This window comes from Cupressus sempervirens, chromosome 10 (genome assembly GCF_028749045.1).
Source record: "Cupressus sempervirens isolate cs-2001-9-10 chromosome 10, ASM2874904v1, whole genome shotgun sequence".
In the NCBI taxonomy this organism is placed as follows: Eukaryota; Viridiplantae; Streptophyta; class Pinopsida; order Cupressales; family Cupressaceae; genus Cupressus; species Cupressus sempervirens.
In genome coordinates, this window is record NC_143127.1 from 227,882,787 (window position 1) to 227,897,910 (window position 15,124).

Consider the following 15,124-nt stretch of genomic DNA (forward strand, 5'->3'; position numbering starts at 1 on the left):
AAGTTGCTCTATCTTGAATGAAAAAATAAAATTCCTTCAAATACTCTTGATTTGACCTCCGAAATTTGTTTGGGCATATCTTCAGCATATTCTAATGTAAAGGAAAACAATAATTTAAGGATAGTCAGCCTCAAAATTGAGGCTTAAAAACTCTAGAAACTTCTAGGGTGGTAAAGATCCCCTTATATAAAGGTCACCCATAGGGATATCTAGGGTAGTTCTGATGTTGCATGTTGTGGCTCTGGCCTGCAAATGTTTGTAATGAAAATGCCCACATTTTATATTTGTGAATATCGTAATGTCTTTTCATTGAAGATAATAGAAAGAAAATGTTTTTGTTCTTGCAATTTGCTATTTATTTCTCTATTTTGTTGTGTTCATTTGTGTTAATAGGAGGAGTACCCTTCATCATATACCAAACTGATGCAAACAATCCTCAAGTCATGCAGCTTAGTAAACACGTCCTCTATATAAGCGAGGAGCAATAGCACAAAAGCAAGCAAAACAGAAAAAATTAGACTTTATAATCCAAAGACTCTTCTAATTGTATCCATTATTCCATAAAAGGAAATTACATCTCCTAAAGAGAAAAACCCCCTTCTACAATTTCAGATGCCTTCTTATTTAAGAACAGTGCCCTACAATTAATTCTCTAACAGAATCTACTCTCTTAAATTACCTCTAATGGAGACTACACAGTCTAAGAAACAGCAGATCAAACAGAGAATTATTTCCCAATTAAATTCCTAGATAGACTCCTCAACAACAGCTATAAGAGACAAACAGCAGTTCAAAACTGAAATAATTAGCCCCTAATTTAGCTCCTATGTAAACTACCAAGGAACAGTTCTTAAGAAGCAGTTGCATAATATTGGCACCAATGTAATGGCAATCCGTGCTAATTGTTATATCTTCTGGCTCTCTGCGAGAATAGTGTAGATGTTAATTTCAGTGTTGCAAATTGCAAACAAAGGGAAGGGTTTTGTCCTAACCTCACTGACTTGCTGAGATTGTTGTTCCAGAAGTCTGATCGTGGGCTAAGGTAGAGCAGAGATCATTCCAAAAACACATATTTTTATCCTCTGCCGTCAAGTTAAATAAGGAAGCCAATTATATTCCAACAGATCAGCCTTGAGAGGGCAGGATGGAACCAACAGAACAAAATATAATTTTACTAATAAATATTAATTCTACTAAATGGAAAGTCAAGGTCAACTCAAGAGGACGTTATTACATCTAATTTTTCAATGATTAGATTTATTTCAAAATTACACTAAAAAAATAGACAGAAAATCCATGGTGTTATCCAGCTCCAATAGACCAACCATCCATTATTTTGGGCCCATGGCAAAATATATCTACACAATGTAACACCAGTATTGGGGCACATCGGGACGAGTTTCCTGGACAGGGGGAAAATGGGCCTCAATTTTGGGATGGCGGGGGGACGGCCAGGGGACGGTGGTAAGGGGAGGAAGGGGCAAGGAGGGGTGTTGTATAGTATACATATAGCACTTGAAATGCTTGTTATGAAATGATGTTTTAGTAGAACATACCAAATTAAGTTACTTGAACATAGCAAAATCGCAACATGAACTAGAACCACTGAACATTCAACATAGTAACATATTACATAACCAATAGTAACATTCAAAAATCAAAATTCAAATAGAAATCCAAGTCCCCATTCCAGCGGCAGCATAGTTGTGGAATGGTGGAGGTGGGGGTACCTGGGTACACGAGTACTTGGTGCAGGGATGTCTCGGGGACAGGTACTCCAGGGTTTGGGAGGGGGGTGTGAGTCCCTGTGTAACACTGTATCTACAATATCTGCATAAATGATCTCAATGACAAGCATCTGGCTTATTATGAAATACGTGCATCAATTTAATTTAAATATTAAAATCCACAAGTTGCTAAGAATGTCCAATGGGATTTCAGAAATAATAGATAAGTAATAACATAATCTGAGGAAAACTCAATTAAAGAAATAAATATGTAAAACAGCAGTAGATGCAATTTCTGAAAGCCAAAAGCTATGCCAAGTACCTTATTCTGACAATAGAATTCAAGTAGAAATTAGCAACCATGTCATATCATTTAAACTAGTTCTCTATGTTACAATCATTATTAATAGTATAAATGAAATGTTGCCACCATTACTAATGTTTACATATTCAATTTCTTCTTCCTAATTTTTAGGCCATAGGAAGAATCTAATTTTGCTTCTATAAAAGGAGAATTGTAGTGTGGAAATCCTTTTTCGGGAAAACTAAAATTGAATTGCTTTACATTGAGAGACTTAAATCCCCTGTTGTCTATGCTTGTTGCAAGCCCGCACACGCTGCAGAAGTCCTCCATGTCAGATTCCTGTCACTAACAAAATGTATCATGATTCATTGTGTATAAATAATTTTTAAATACAAATTTTGACCACAAGATTAATGTAGTTTGCATAGCATACATTCATTATAAGTAATTCTGCAAGGTCGCACAATGGGAATGGGCTCAATTTGTAGCTTCCATGATTGATGCATGCAACTGCTTGTGCACGGACCTGATTAACAAATAGCATTAAATTTGTGGCAACAATTTCTAGGAGATGAGATAATATGGACTTGAGAATCTGAGATGCATGACTATTTTTTAATTTAATGTATGATTCACCTCATTAAAGCAGCATTCCATAAGGCACGCTTCAAGATATGTTGCTTCCCTGGCAAGAGTAAAGAAACCCTTGAAATTTCCCATACGATAACACCTGCACAAATGCATTGAAGAACTGAAAATTCAATGAAGCTCAAGCTCAGTTAATGCATGAACTCTACACAATAGGAAATGGTGACATATCTAATGTTTTTAATAAAGTAGAATCCAGTTAGTTCTATTCATCAGTTACCTTAATACATTCCTTGCAAATTTCATCTCTTTCGACTTCAGTAATGTTGGTCTAACAGTCTGAAACCACAAAGAAAGTGACTCCCCCTGCTATTCTAGGGAGTTAAGAAACTCATTATACTGGCTACAATAAAAGCTTGCAGCTATTGCTGGCTATGCATGACAAGCATTTAAATTTTATTAAAAATCCAGTTAATAAAAATTTAGTTTTGAACACAGAATGGGAACCGTACCTGTGGTAAACTGCACGATCTCATATTCACAAGAACATAATAAGAACAGAATTCTGCTTGACATCTGGCTTCAGAAAAGCGGTTCATATTGGTATTGTAAAGATCAAGAAGAGATCTGAGACATTTGGACAGCTGTTCGAAGTTCAAGTGAAGCATAGATGTATACTTGTCGCTGCTTAATTGATAAAGCTTGTGCTGTGACAGAATGTGAAATCTAACCTGCATTATAAAAGATTTAACGTGTCACTGTACTTTGGGCAGGAAACCTAACTGAAGCTACCTATGAATATATTTATTTTTAGCTAACATATAGGTGAGTTGGTTCTTAATTTTATTGTTTAAACGAAGACATCGTCAAGAGAATAACATAAAGGGATTCTTCGCAAATAACAATTAAATGTTGTTGGCAAAACAAAATGCCTGCCTCCCAGCTTAGAAAATTATCACCACGAGGAACTGTCATGCATACTAATTTGATGCACTTGATGATAACACTAGTTATCTGTTTCTCATCCAAGGCCAGGCATACATGGGAAGAGGTCTTCGTGGAAAATGAATGTTATAAATGCAAGTGTTTCAAACTCAGAATATTCATATATACTTTTCAATTTTTATTGTTTACTGTCTTCTACTCATGTTCCATATAGTTGTGGCTGTAGTTATCTGAGAGAAGCCATATACATGGCTCAGTGTTTGCACTGAAGATACCTATATGCTAAAAAAATGAGACCACATGTATATATCAGTGTGCCATGCAACTGAAAATAAACTTGTTGCCTCTCTACCCCGATTATTAGGGTTCTCACATTAGTTATGAGAGGCGGCTGGACAATGTTAGTTGGCACTTGGCTGTTGTATTTAAACAGATACTTTTGTTGTGTGGCTCCTTGGTTCTGTTACCTTTAGTCACATTCCTAGAGAGTGGAATGGAGTTGCAGATTGTTTGGCCAAATGGGCTTCTCATCATGTACAGGCTTGAAATATGGTGGAGATCTGGAGATGTTCCATTTGTTGAATCACTTAACGGAAATTGATAGGGTGGTCTAATGTCCTCTCTGTTGGGCGTCTGGCCCTGCTTGCATTGTACCTCTTTCTCTGATTGATTAACTTTTTTACCCTTCTTTTAGTAAAAAAGGGATACTATTACCCACTTCACAATTAATAATAATTCTAAGTGCATTTTTCTCCTGTCATTAATCATGATTTGAATGGATCCATTTTCAATAAGATCCAAATTCAAACAGAGCTCCAAAATGGCAATTTTGTCATCCACTTAAGTAGCTATTTAGGTGTTATAGACCAAAAGCAATAAACCATTTTTTTATAGATTAGGACCTCCCTTGAGGAGATATTCTATTGTCAAATCCTCACTCTTTGTTATCTTATCTGCAGAAATCCAATGATGGGCTCTGAGTCCCATTCATTCACTAAGCTTGTATTATGATTAGCAATGTCTACAATTAAATTACCTTGTTTGTGCTATCCTTAAGATTCGCAAAAGGCACCAGCAGCTGCCTGCTGCAATCCTTTATAAGTTCATAACTCATTTAGATCTGGCCCTTGTCTGATAAGCTTAGTTCTATTTAGCTTCTTTTCGTGCAAGATCCACTGCTGCCAGCGTATGGCATTCCAACTTCAGACCACAAATTAATTAATCTTGCCCCAGACCCACCAATTAATATTCTGTCTCAAAAACTCTAACCATAATTGAATTCACCTTATTCAGCATCAACTATAAATTGTATACAGTAAGCCTCACAAATTAATAAGGCAAATACTTGTCATTGGCTTGTGGTAGTTCTGCATAGACCCCATATGCACAGGCAAGATATTTATCAGAAATATTTACAATGCTACGAAATCATTTCATCATTATGTCACCCAGACAGATGCTTTTGTGTCATAAGCAAGCCAGATAGCAATTTGGTGTAAAAGATTTCCCCCGTTGAAGTCAAGGGCCTCTGTTTCCATTTGCTTAATATATCATTCAAAATTTGCACCTGCAGGTCTCCACCTCACGGTTAAGTTTGGGAGTACAGTAGAGCATGAAAATCCATCTACAGTTGTATTCTTTAAGTCGGTTGCATACTTGAAGTTGCAGAAATTGATTACCAAACCAGGTAAATGCTGGATTGCCATATATAAAGTTTGGAAATGCAAATTATATTCTTACAGCATTATCATATTTTTATGTGCAAGGTAAACAGAAAAAAGTAGGAGAGCAACAAACCATTTGTTCAAGCATAATGATTGCTTCATGACTAGTGATGTTTTGCATCATTAGCTCCTGGCGGATAGCACGTGTACGATCAAACACGAAGTCATGCACAACTGCAAATGCATGTTCTGAGGTGTCGACAAGCTCCAACAAATATTCCATTGCAGTCAATAGCACTGGAAGAGGACGTATATCAGATGTTTGAGTTTCTGACATAGAGATAGTCCTGCAAAACTATAGTCACAATGTAAACATGTCACTTAAAAAATCTTTCATAATCAATACCATCAAATACTACCTATCCAGCATTAGTTTATAGAGAAGAAGCTACTGCTCCATTAGATGCATTGCCAAAATTGAGACATGAACTCTATAAGGAACTTTTTAACCATCTTTTTAACTTGCTTTCAACAGAGCAACTAATGGGTTCTGTATTAATGAAAGAAACGCTGTTGGAACTGGACAGAAAGACAAGTAAATGGGACTCAAATAGACAATTGGCAAAAACAGGATTTCAAGGATTCACTGTCTAACTTCCCAGCAACAAAGAGCCAAAGGGGACAAACTAGAAACCCTGAAACAAATACATCTAGAAATTAGAATAATAAGAAAATACCTGTAGATGCTAGGATAAAGGGTGCCCATTCACCTAAGTCCTGATTAAATAAATTTAATTATGTAGAGGATAAATGATTAATGATCTCCAAACATGTTGGAGTGGCCTAATGGGATGCCCGTGTACAGGTGTGGCCATCATTTATTTTCCAGGATTCTTATGATATTGTGGAAGAAGGCACTGAACAGTGGAGTTATATTGAAATGGTCAAAATTGAGAGTTACATGGCATTTCAGTCAATAATATTAGGTCTTTGAATTTCTTACATTGAAATAGTCCTGCAAAACTAAAATCACAATGTAAACATGTCTCTCTTCATTTCTTTGTCATATTTATAGAATCAAATGCTACGATGCTACCTACCCAGCAATAGTTTATAAATAGATAGCTACTGCCCCATTTGATACATGCAAAAAATTGACACGTGAATGCTGTAAGGAACCTGGAACAATATGACCATCTTTTTAACTTGCTTGCAATGAGAGCAACTAACGGGTTGTGCATTAAATGTGAGAAATTAAGCCAGTATTGCTGGTTGACCAACAGCAGTAGAGATGGAGCTCAAATAGACAGCTGGCAAAAATAGGCATTTAATGATTCACAATCTATTATCTAAAGAAGCCCTCACCTAGAAAGACCCAAAAGTGTCAAACTAAAAAGTAAATATACATAGTAAATATAATATAATGTTAAAGATAAGAGGTGCCACTCACCTTGCAATCCTAAGTCTTGATTAGTTGTATTTAATGTGTAGTAGACAATAAAGAATATCTGATCTCCAAACATGCTGGAGTGGGTGAAATGGAAATCATGCACATGAAGGGGTGGGGACATTATGAAGGGAAGCAAGATATGTGAAAATGCTTCCTACACAATCTAACGAGGAGAGTTCAAATTTTTACAAAACCTTCAAATGGCTACAGTGAGAAGATGCACAACTTAAATGAATCAGTAATTTAAGCATAGCACAGTCTTATATAAGGAAAGCCCTTCTGGAAGAAAAACTCCACACTTCAAAAGCACAACTCAATGTATTATTTGTAAAGAATAAAGTTGCAATATGATTCTAGAGCCAAGCTCTTACAGGAGTATACAAACAGTAGGAATTACTTTGCTCCAAAAGCACAATCAAATGTATTTGTAAGTAATGAAGTTGCAATACACTTCTCAAGCCAAACTCTTACAGAAGTTTACCGACAACAGGATTTCTGGAGCAATTCTGACAAGTATTCCTGCATTCAACTTCTTACATATCACTCCACAAGCCTCTAATTTACAGAACTTATAATGCACACAAGAAGCTAGAACAATGGACGCCCGAGAAAGCCACATGGCAGAAATCTATTACCTGCATGCATGAAACAAACCTCCTTGGCATGCATTGAACACCTTTGCATGCATAGTCATCAACGTGCCTGTGTCCTATCTGTTATTGCTTTTTTCTATTCCCAACTCTTAAGGTGTCATAACTTATCATATATGATAATCTGTTATATATTGTCATAAACTCTTTCCATTACATGTTAGGAAACAGCAAATGTTGAGACACTTCTATTGCCAACATATTATTTATTCCAAGATACTCCGGATATTGTTTAAGAAGGTGTTGAACAGTAAAGTTATGAATTTTCAGTAGCGTGTCACACTGATATATACATGTGGTCTCATTTTTTAGCATATAGGCATCTTCAGTGCAAACACTGAGCCATGTATATGGCTTCTCTCAGATAACTACAGCCACAACCATATGGAACATGAGTAGAAGACAGTAAACAATAAAAATTGAAAAGTATATATGAATATTCTGAGTTTGAAACACTTGCATTTATAACATTCATTTTCCACGAAGACCCCTTCCCATGTATGCCTGGCCTTGGATGAGAAACTGATAACTAGTGGTATCATTAAGTGCATCAAATTAGTATGTATGACAGTTCCTCGTGGTGATAATTTTCTAGGCTGGGAGGCAGGCATTGTATTTTGCCAAAAACATTTAAATGTTATTTGCAAAGAATACCTTTACGTTATTCTCTTGACAATGTCTTCGTTTAAACAATTAAATTAAGAACCGACTCACCTGTATGTTGGCTAATAATAAAAATATTCATAGGTAGTTTCAGTCAGGTTTCCTGCCCAAAGTACAGTGACACGTTAAATCTTTTATAATGCAGGTTAGATTTCACATTCTGTCACAGCACAAGCTTTATCAATTAAGCAGCAACAAGGATACATCTATGCTTCACTTGAACTTCGAACAGCTGTTCAAATGTCTCAGATCTCTTCTTGATCTTTACAATACCAATATGAAGAGCTTTTCTGAAGCCAGATATCAAGCAGAATTCTGTTCTTATTATGTTCTTCTGAATATTTGATCATGCAGTTTACCACTGGTACGGCTCCCATTCTGTGGTCAAAACTAAAATTTTATTAACTGGATTTTTAATAAAATTTAAATGCTTGTCATGCATAGCCAGCAATAGCTGCAAGCTTTTATTGTATCCAGTATAATGAATTTCTTAACTCACTAGAATAGCAGGGGGAGTCACTTTCTTTGTGGTTTCAGACTGTTAGACCAACATTACTGAAGTCGAATGAGATGAAATTTGCAAGGAATGTATTAACTGATGAATAGAACTAACTGGATTCTACTTTATTAAAAACATTAGATATGTCACCATTTCCTATTGTGTAGAGTTCATGCATTAACCAAGCTTGAGCTTCATTGAATTCTCAGTTCTTCAATGCATTTGTGCAGGTGTTATCATATGGGAAATTTCAAGGGTTTCTTTACTCTTGCCAGGGAAGCAACATATCTTGAAGCGTGTCTTATGGAATGCTACTTTAATGAGGTGAATCATGCATTAAATAAAAAAATAGTCATGTATCTCAGATTCTCAAGTCCATATTATCTCATCTCCTAGAAATTGTTGCCACAAATTTAATGCTATTTGTTAATCAGGTCCGTGCACAAGCAGTTGCATGCATCAATCATGGAAGCTACAAATTGAGCCCATTCCCATTGTGCGACCTTGCAGAATTACTTATAATGAATGTATGCTATGCAAACTACATTAATCTTGTGGTCAAAATTTGTATTTAAAAATTATTTATACACAATAAATCATGATGCAATTTGTTACTAACAGGAATCTGACATGGAGGACTTCTGCAGCATGTGTGGGCTTGCAACAAGCACAGACGACAGGGGATAAAGCAATTCAATTTTAGTTTTCCTGAAAAAGAATTTCCACACTACAATTCTCCTTTTATAGAAGCAAAATTAGATTCTTCCTATGCCCTAAAAAATAAGAAGAAGAAATTGAATATGTAAACATTAGTAATGGTGGCAACATTTCATTTATACTATTACCAATGACTGTAACATAGAGAACTAGTTTAAATGATATGACATGGTTGCTAATTTCTACTTGAATTCTATTGTCGGAAGAAGGTACTTGGCATAGCTTTTGGCTTTCAGAAATTGCATCTACTGCTGTTTTACATATTTATTTTTTTAATTGAGTTTTCCTCAGATTATGTTATTACTTATCTATTATTTCTGAAATTCCATTGGACATTCTTAGCAACTTGTGGATGTTAATATTTAAATTAAATTGATGCATATATTTCATAATAAGCTAGATGCTCGTCATTGAGATCATTTATGCAGATATTGTAGAACTTATAATGAAAAAGTCAAAGTCGAGAGTTAAGAAAAAGAAAAAAGTTAACAGCTCAAAGCATCTTTCTGATTGGTGGTTATGACATAAACATGAATGCCCTCGTGGAGCACCTAGTATTGAAATCTTGATTAATTTGACCTTTATAATGATGTCTATGATGTGCAAGAAGGTGTAAGAGATGTAAGAAAAGTTATATAGTATATAGATAGGCTTGAACATGACCATGGGTGTTAGATTTTTGACATAGCTCGTGGTTTAAACTCATAGTTTTGGATATCACTTGATGTTTTCTTGTTTGTATATATTAGATGCATGGTAGTGGATTGTAAATTTCTTTTGCAAGTACACTTATGTTGTTGATTTACTTTCTAAAGGAAGTGATTCTGTTGGTGTGTACTCTTTTGAGAATAATACAAGCTTGGGTCTCTTTAGTGGTGGAGTTTTCTCCTGCAAGGCTTTTTTCCACATAAATCTAATGTTATGATTTGCATTTGTGATGTTCTCTTCATTTATTCATTCATTTCATTGGATAAGTTGCATGCTTGATCAAATTAATTCTCTATTATGACAATATTATCACTGTGTCATTTAACTTGTTAATCAACATTTTGTTTTAGAAGTTAGATTCCGAATGTCCTTGTAGTGTTTTAGGTTTTTGATTGTTGTAGTGAGTATTGTTTTAGTAGTCTTGCAAATTTGAGTGTGCTGTGACAAACCATAGCAAGCACATCATACTTGGAGATTATGTTCAATGGCTCTAGATTTGAGCTATAAAAATTTTAATTAAATTATCTTTCAAAAGAGAAAAATGAATGAAGAGCTATGCAAAAAGAGCCTAAGTCAAATGTTATAAATACAGATTGGAGAAACTAAGATAAAAAGACATTGATATCCATTCAATTGGGCTTTGCATAATTCATTTTCGTGAATATTTAAAAGTTACTACTTTTAGTTGTGAAAGAGTAGTGAAATCTATAAAACAAAGAGTCCACTTGTACACATTTTATATAAAAATAAAATCATACTTAAAAATAAGGTTAACTTCAAGGTTGAGAATTTAAATGCTTTTGATCTAATTTTAAGTCAGGCTAGTTGGCAGTAATGTTAAGTTAGATAAGAAAGATGAGTGTATTTTGTTATTTTTATTTTTAACTGGATCTTGGAATATTCTAAGCATAACATCGAGTGATTCTACTATAGATCTCAAAATGGATTACCATGTTGCCACTTTGCTTAGTATGGAAATAAAGGAACATTTGATGAATGAGAGTTCCAAGTATGCATTCAACCTACAAGGTAGACAGAAAATGATGCTAAGAAAGATAGGGAAAAAGAGAGGTCTACATCAAGAGAAAATTATAAACCCCTAGTAAAACTAGAGTTAAATGTTAAACAGATGTGGAAACCAGTTCATGTTAAAAATGAATTTAGTGACAATAAATTTTCTAAACATTCTCGTGCTAAATCCTCTCATGAGGAAAATGATGCTTTGTTTATTTCAGCTAGCTTTTCACATAGCTTTTCACAATGAGCGGTTTTCTTCATAAAAACCATATGATAGTAGTGAGGTGTTCCATGGCGACAACAATTCACATCAGTTGGCAAAGGGAAGTTGAAATGTGTTCAGTGACAATATTGTAAAAGCTCCCATAGACGTGTTGCACATTCTAGGATTAGCATGAAATTTGATTTTAGTTTCTAAAAATAAATCATGTTGGTATATGCCATTTTTTTAAAACAGTGGTTGCAAGTTGGCTAGAGGAAATCTAGTACAAGCTATGTGATCTTGATATAGGACTTTGTTTACACTTGATACATCTACTTATTGTAACTCAACCTATGTAACTAAAAACATAGATTCATAAATGTTGTAGCACCACAAAACAGGTCACATCAGTGAAAAAAGACTTCAGAATGTTGATTTTATTGGAGGATGCAAATGTACTAACACTGTTTGTAAATTCTATGTCTTCCAAATAACATTCTCAATGCATATGTATATGTCATTTAAGAGGCATGTCTCCATAGAGACATGTCTCTTAACTCTCATTAGTTATGAATAACATTTGTTTATTATGATTAACAAAGCGATAATAACTCTTTTATATATATATATCCAATGAGTTTTATCCAACAGAAGCTACAAAACATTAACACTCCCTCTTAGCTAGGGAGGATAAACACAAGACATATATTACACCATTGGTAACATTAGGAATGACAAATTTTAAGGATATATTTGATCAAAAGATATCCACAATTTTGAGATCACATTTAATATCATGAGTATTGGTCTTCCAGAATATTGACATTCAATATTCACCAAGTACTCAAATAAGGTTTGGTATCATGTCTAATATCACGAGTATTGGTCTCCCAAAATATCGACATTCAATATTCACCAAGTACTCAAAAAATCTTGATATCACATTTGATCTCATGAGTATTGGTCTCCCAGGATACATGATATTCATCAATTACTCAAAAATGTTTGATATCACATCTGATATCATGAGTATTGATTTCTCAAAATATCAATGATATTCACCAAATACTCTTTGAGTAATTGCCTTCCACAATGTTGAGATGCAAGACATTCACAAAGTGTTGTGAGTAATGGCCTTCCAGAACATCAAGTCGCATGATATTCACCAAGTAATTTGTGTAATGGCCTTCTAAAACATCAATTTGCATAACATTCACCATGTATTTTAAAAATGTTATAAGGTATGTGCACATGCATTCTCATAATGCTCACCATATAAACATCTGCAAAGACATCATAATAGAAAATTAAGTTTTTGTAAGATTGTCGCCTTTCAATAACTTCTGCAAATACAACTGACATTGTTTGGAAGTCATAACTTCCTCATGATTTACATGGGGGTAGGCCCATTAAATCATGCAGTCACATGCATGATACCAAAAGTTTACATGAAGTCAAAACTCCCTCTTATTCTGATAAGATCAAGATCTTGAAAGATTTACCTTTGGAGAAGTATCAGACTCCCTCTAAATCTGATATCAAATCTCCTTTTCCTGTAAAAACATTCCCAGAGGAAAAGATCAAGGCTAATTATTCTTATAGTGAGCATAGAAATACAAATGATAGATTAACTACAAGAAGCAAACAAAGGTAGTTCTCAAGATATAATAGTCAAAGAATACTTATCTCATTAGTCTTATATTCTGCATCTTCCACACACTTGTTCTCGTTTTCTTATATAGACAAAGTCTTCTTTACGGAGAATGCGACCAAAGTTATTTAGGCGCCATTAGACTTCAAGAAGCTCATCTCAAAAGTGATATCCTTATGTTTTATAATTTCAAGATTCCTCACAGCTTAGCGTGCTGACATCACCATTACATGCTATGGTCCCTACCCATCAATGGCATCCACGTGGGGTGTAAGTATTTTAATTATAATTCACATGTAAGTATTTTAATTATAATTCATATGCCACATTCAATTATGCCTTCCCATTTAGTTTCTACTGCCTTTGATTAATGGGTCGATCCAATCAACAGTCGTCCTCTCTTTTAAATTACTTTTTATCACCATAACTGCATGGCATATTTTTTTCACTATCTTATCCATGTCAAAAATCCTCTTCTCTCACATTTATCATAGGCTAAGGCATTTGATATATAATACAGGCCTGACACGTTATAAACTGTCAGATTTGTTCGATCCTTGGCGATCATCCCAAATGGTGTTGACTTCCATTGGCTCTATAGTACTCTTATTAATTATTACAATGCTATAAACTTACTGTCATCATTTGCAATGCTTGAATCGGATTAGAGTGCACATAGGGGCTCACTAGAAAATGCAACATGGCTGAGCAAACCACATTGCTCTTGCAAATCGCAGGCTCACCATAGAGTTCCACAATGCATCGCGTCTACGTAGGCACCGTGGATGTCTTCTCTCCAGTGAGTGGTGGATCTGACGTCAGTTGGGTGAATCAGATGCTAGGAAATGTTGAGTGATATCGTGATGTAGCATTAGACATGATTTAGACCCCAAGTTGGATCTGATCACTATGAGATCTCCTTAACTGTGACGTCAGTCTATATGCAACCATAACCTCTGTAGATGTCTGCAAATTGCCTTTGAAAATTAAAAAATGTTGTGCATAAAGAATTCAATTAGTAATTTTGATAACTTAATATATGTAACATAGAAAGAGAGTATCTCAAATATATTTGGCTCATCAATATTTCCTTGCTCTAACAATGACAGCGCATTATTCAGAGCCTTTGTGATATTGTAGATTTCAAAGTATTTCAAAAAATTCATAGGCCTAGAGAAAGCCTACTTTGATACCATGTTGATTTTCTTGGAGGATGTAAATGTACTAACACTGTTTGTAATTTCTATGTCTTCCAAATAACATTCTCAATGCATATGTATATGTCATTTAACAGGCATGTCTCCATAGAAAGTAGTTGACTATTATAGAAAGTATAAGATATTATCTTAATACCCTCCCTTAATGGTCAACGTACGGATGTCGGAACATTCTATGATAATTGAGACCCTCCCTGGATCTACAAAATGCTGAAACCAAGAAGCTTTGCCAGAAGAGTGCTATGACTCAAAATAAGTTGCATTTACAAAACTTCGTTTTTGTGGAAAAAACGGTAAAACCCAGAATCTCACGCAACCTTGCGTATTATAGACAACTTGAAATGATTTTTGAGGAGAAAATCAACAAACCCAGAATCTCACGCAACCTTGCATATTACAGACAACTTGAAATGATTTTTGAGGAGAAAATCAACAAACCCAGAATCTCACGCAACCTTGCATATTACAGACAACTTGAAATGATTTTTGAGGAGAAAATCAACAAACCCAAAAAAAACAGAAACAAATTCAGAAGGCAAAAAATGCAGCTTCGCCTTGATCAGGACCTGGAGAAGTCGGACGCTGCGTAACACCCAGAACAAGTTGATCGGTGGTTCGATATTCGAAGATTGTGATGATGCGCTGCTTCCAGGTTCCATAATTGCGACCATTGAATTTGGAATTATTCTCGAGCAGAATATTTGTCAGAGATGCCATGGCACATTTTTCAATGAAAAACTGTGAAAATCTGTAAAGGCACGTTCTTCGAGGCAAAAATACGAAAGACCTAGAAGAATCAAAGAATGACCCAGAAGAGAGCTCGAAAAACCCAAAAGGAATCTGCTGTCGTTTTTTGGATCCTCTGGCTCGAAAATCGAGGCACAAAAATCGAGGCACCCAGGAAAAACGGACGACAACCCAGTTGAGCTCTCGAAAAACCCACCAAAAATTTGCAAACAAAATATTTTTTCGACCCCAAAAATTAGAGTTTCGAAAAAAAAGGCCCAGGCTGAAAAAAGCTTGAAAAAACTTCAGATTTCTTGATAAAAATGGCAATTTTTTTCCAAGGAGAGCGCAAATGATGAAGAATGCAGACAAAACGAACTTATCCTTGACCCTACA

General features: G+C 35.0%; 2 protein-coding genes across 5 annotated transcripts in view; one reads left to right on the forward strand and one right to left on the reverse strand.

The window, feature by feature from the left end:
* Positions 1 to 2,067: 2,067 nt before the first annotated feature.
* Positions 2,068 to 15,124, reverse strand: part of LOC149533459 (SAC3 family protein C-like) — a 32,067-nt gene continuing 19,010 nt past the window's right edge. The window contains exons 3-8 of one of the 4 annotated variants that reach the window (XM_089803576.1): positions 5,362 to 5,583; positions 3,132 to 3,350; positions 2,900 to 2,985; positions 2,668 to 2,761; positions 2,465 to 2,557; positions 2,068 to 2,370 (exon numbers count right to left, since the gene is read on the reverse strand). In XM_089803576.1, coding sequence (XP_089659702.1) covers positions 2,170 to 2,370; positions 2,465 to 2,557; positions 2,668 to 2,761; positions 2,900 to 2,985; positions 3,132 to 3,350; positions 5,362 to 5,583 — 915 coding nt within the window. In that variant the 3' untranslated portion in view covers positions 2,068 to 2,169. Of the gene's footprint in view, positions 2,377 to 2,464; positions 2,558 to 2,667; positions 2,762 to 2,899; positions 2,989 to 3,131; positions 3,351 to 5,361; positions 5,584 to 15,124 lie in introns of all 4 variants that reach the window. The other 3 variants (XM_089803578.1, XM_089803575.1, XM_089803577.1) reach the window with 3 other exon arrangements.
* Positions 5,772 to 9,177, forward strand: LOC149533460 (SAC3 family protein C-like). The gene is made up of 6 exons (XM_089803268.1): positions 5,772 to 5,876; positions 8,137 to 8,233; positions 8,346 to 8,355; positions 8,721 to 8,814; positions 8,925 to 9,017; positions 9,112 to 9,177. The coding sequence occupies exons 1-6, from the start codon at positions 5,772 to 5,774 to the stop codon at positions 9,175 to 9,177; spliced, it is 465 nt and encodes a 154-aa protein (XP_089659394.1).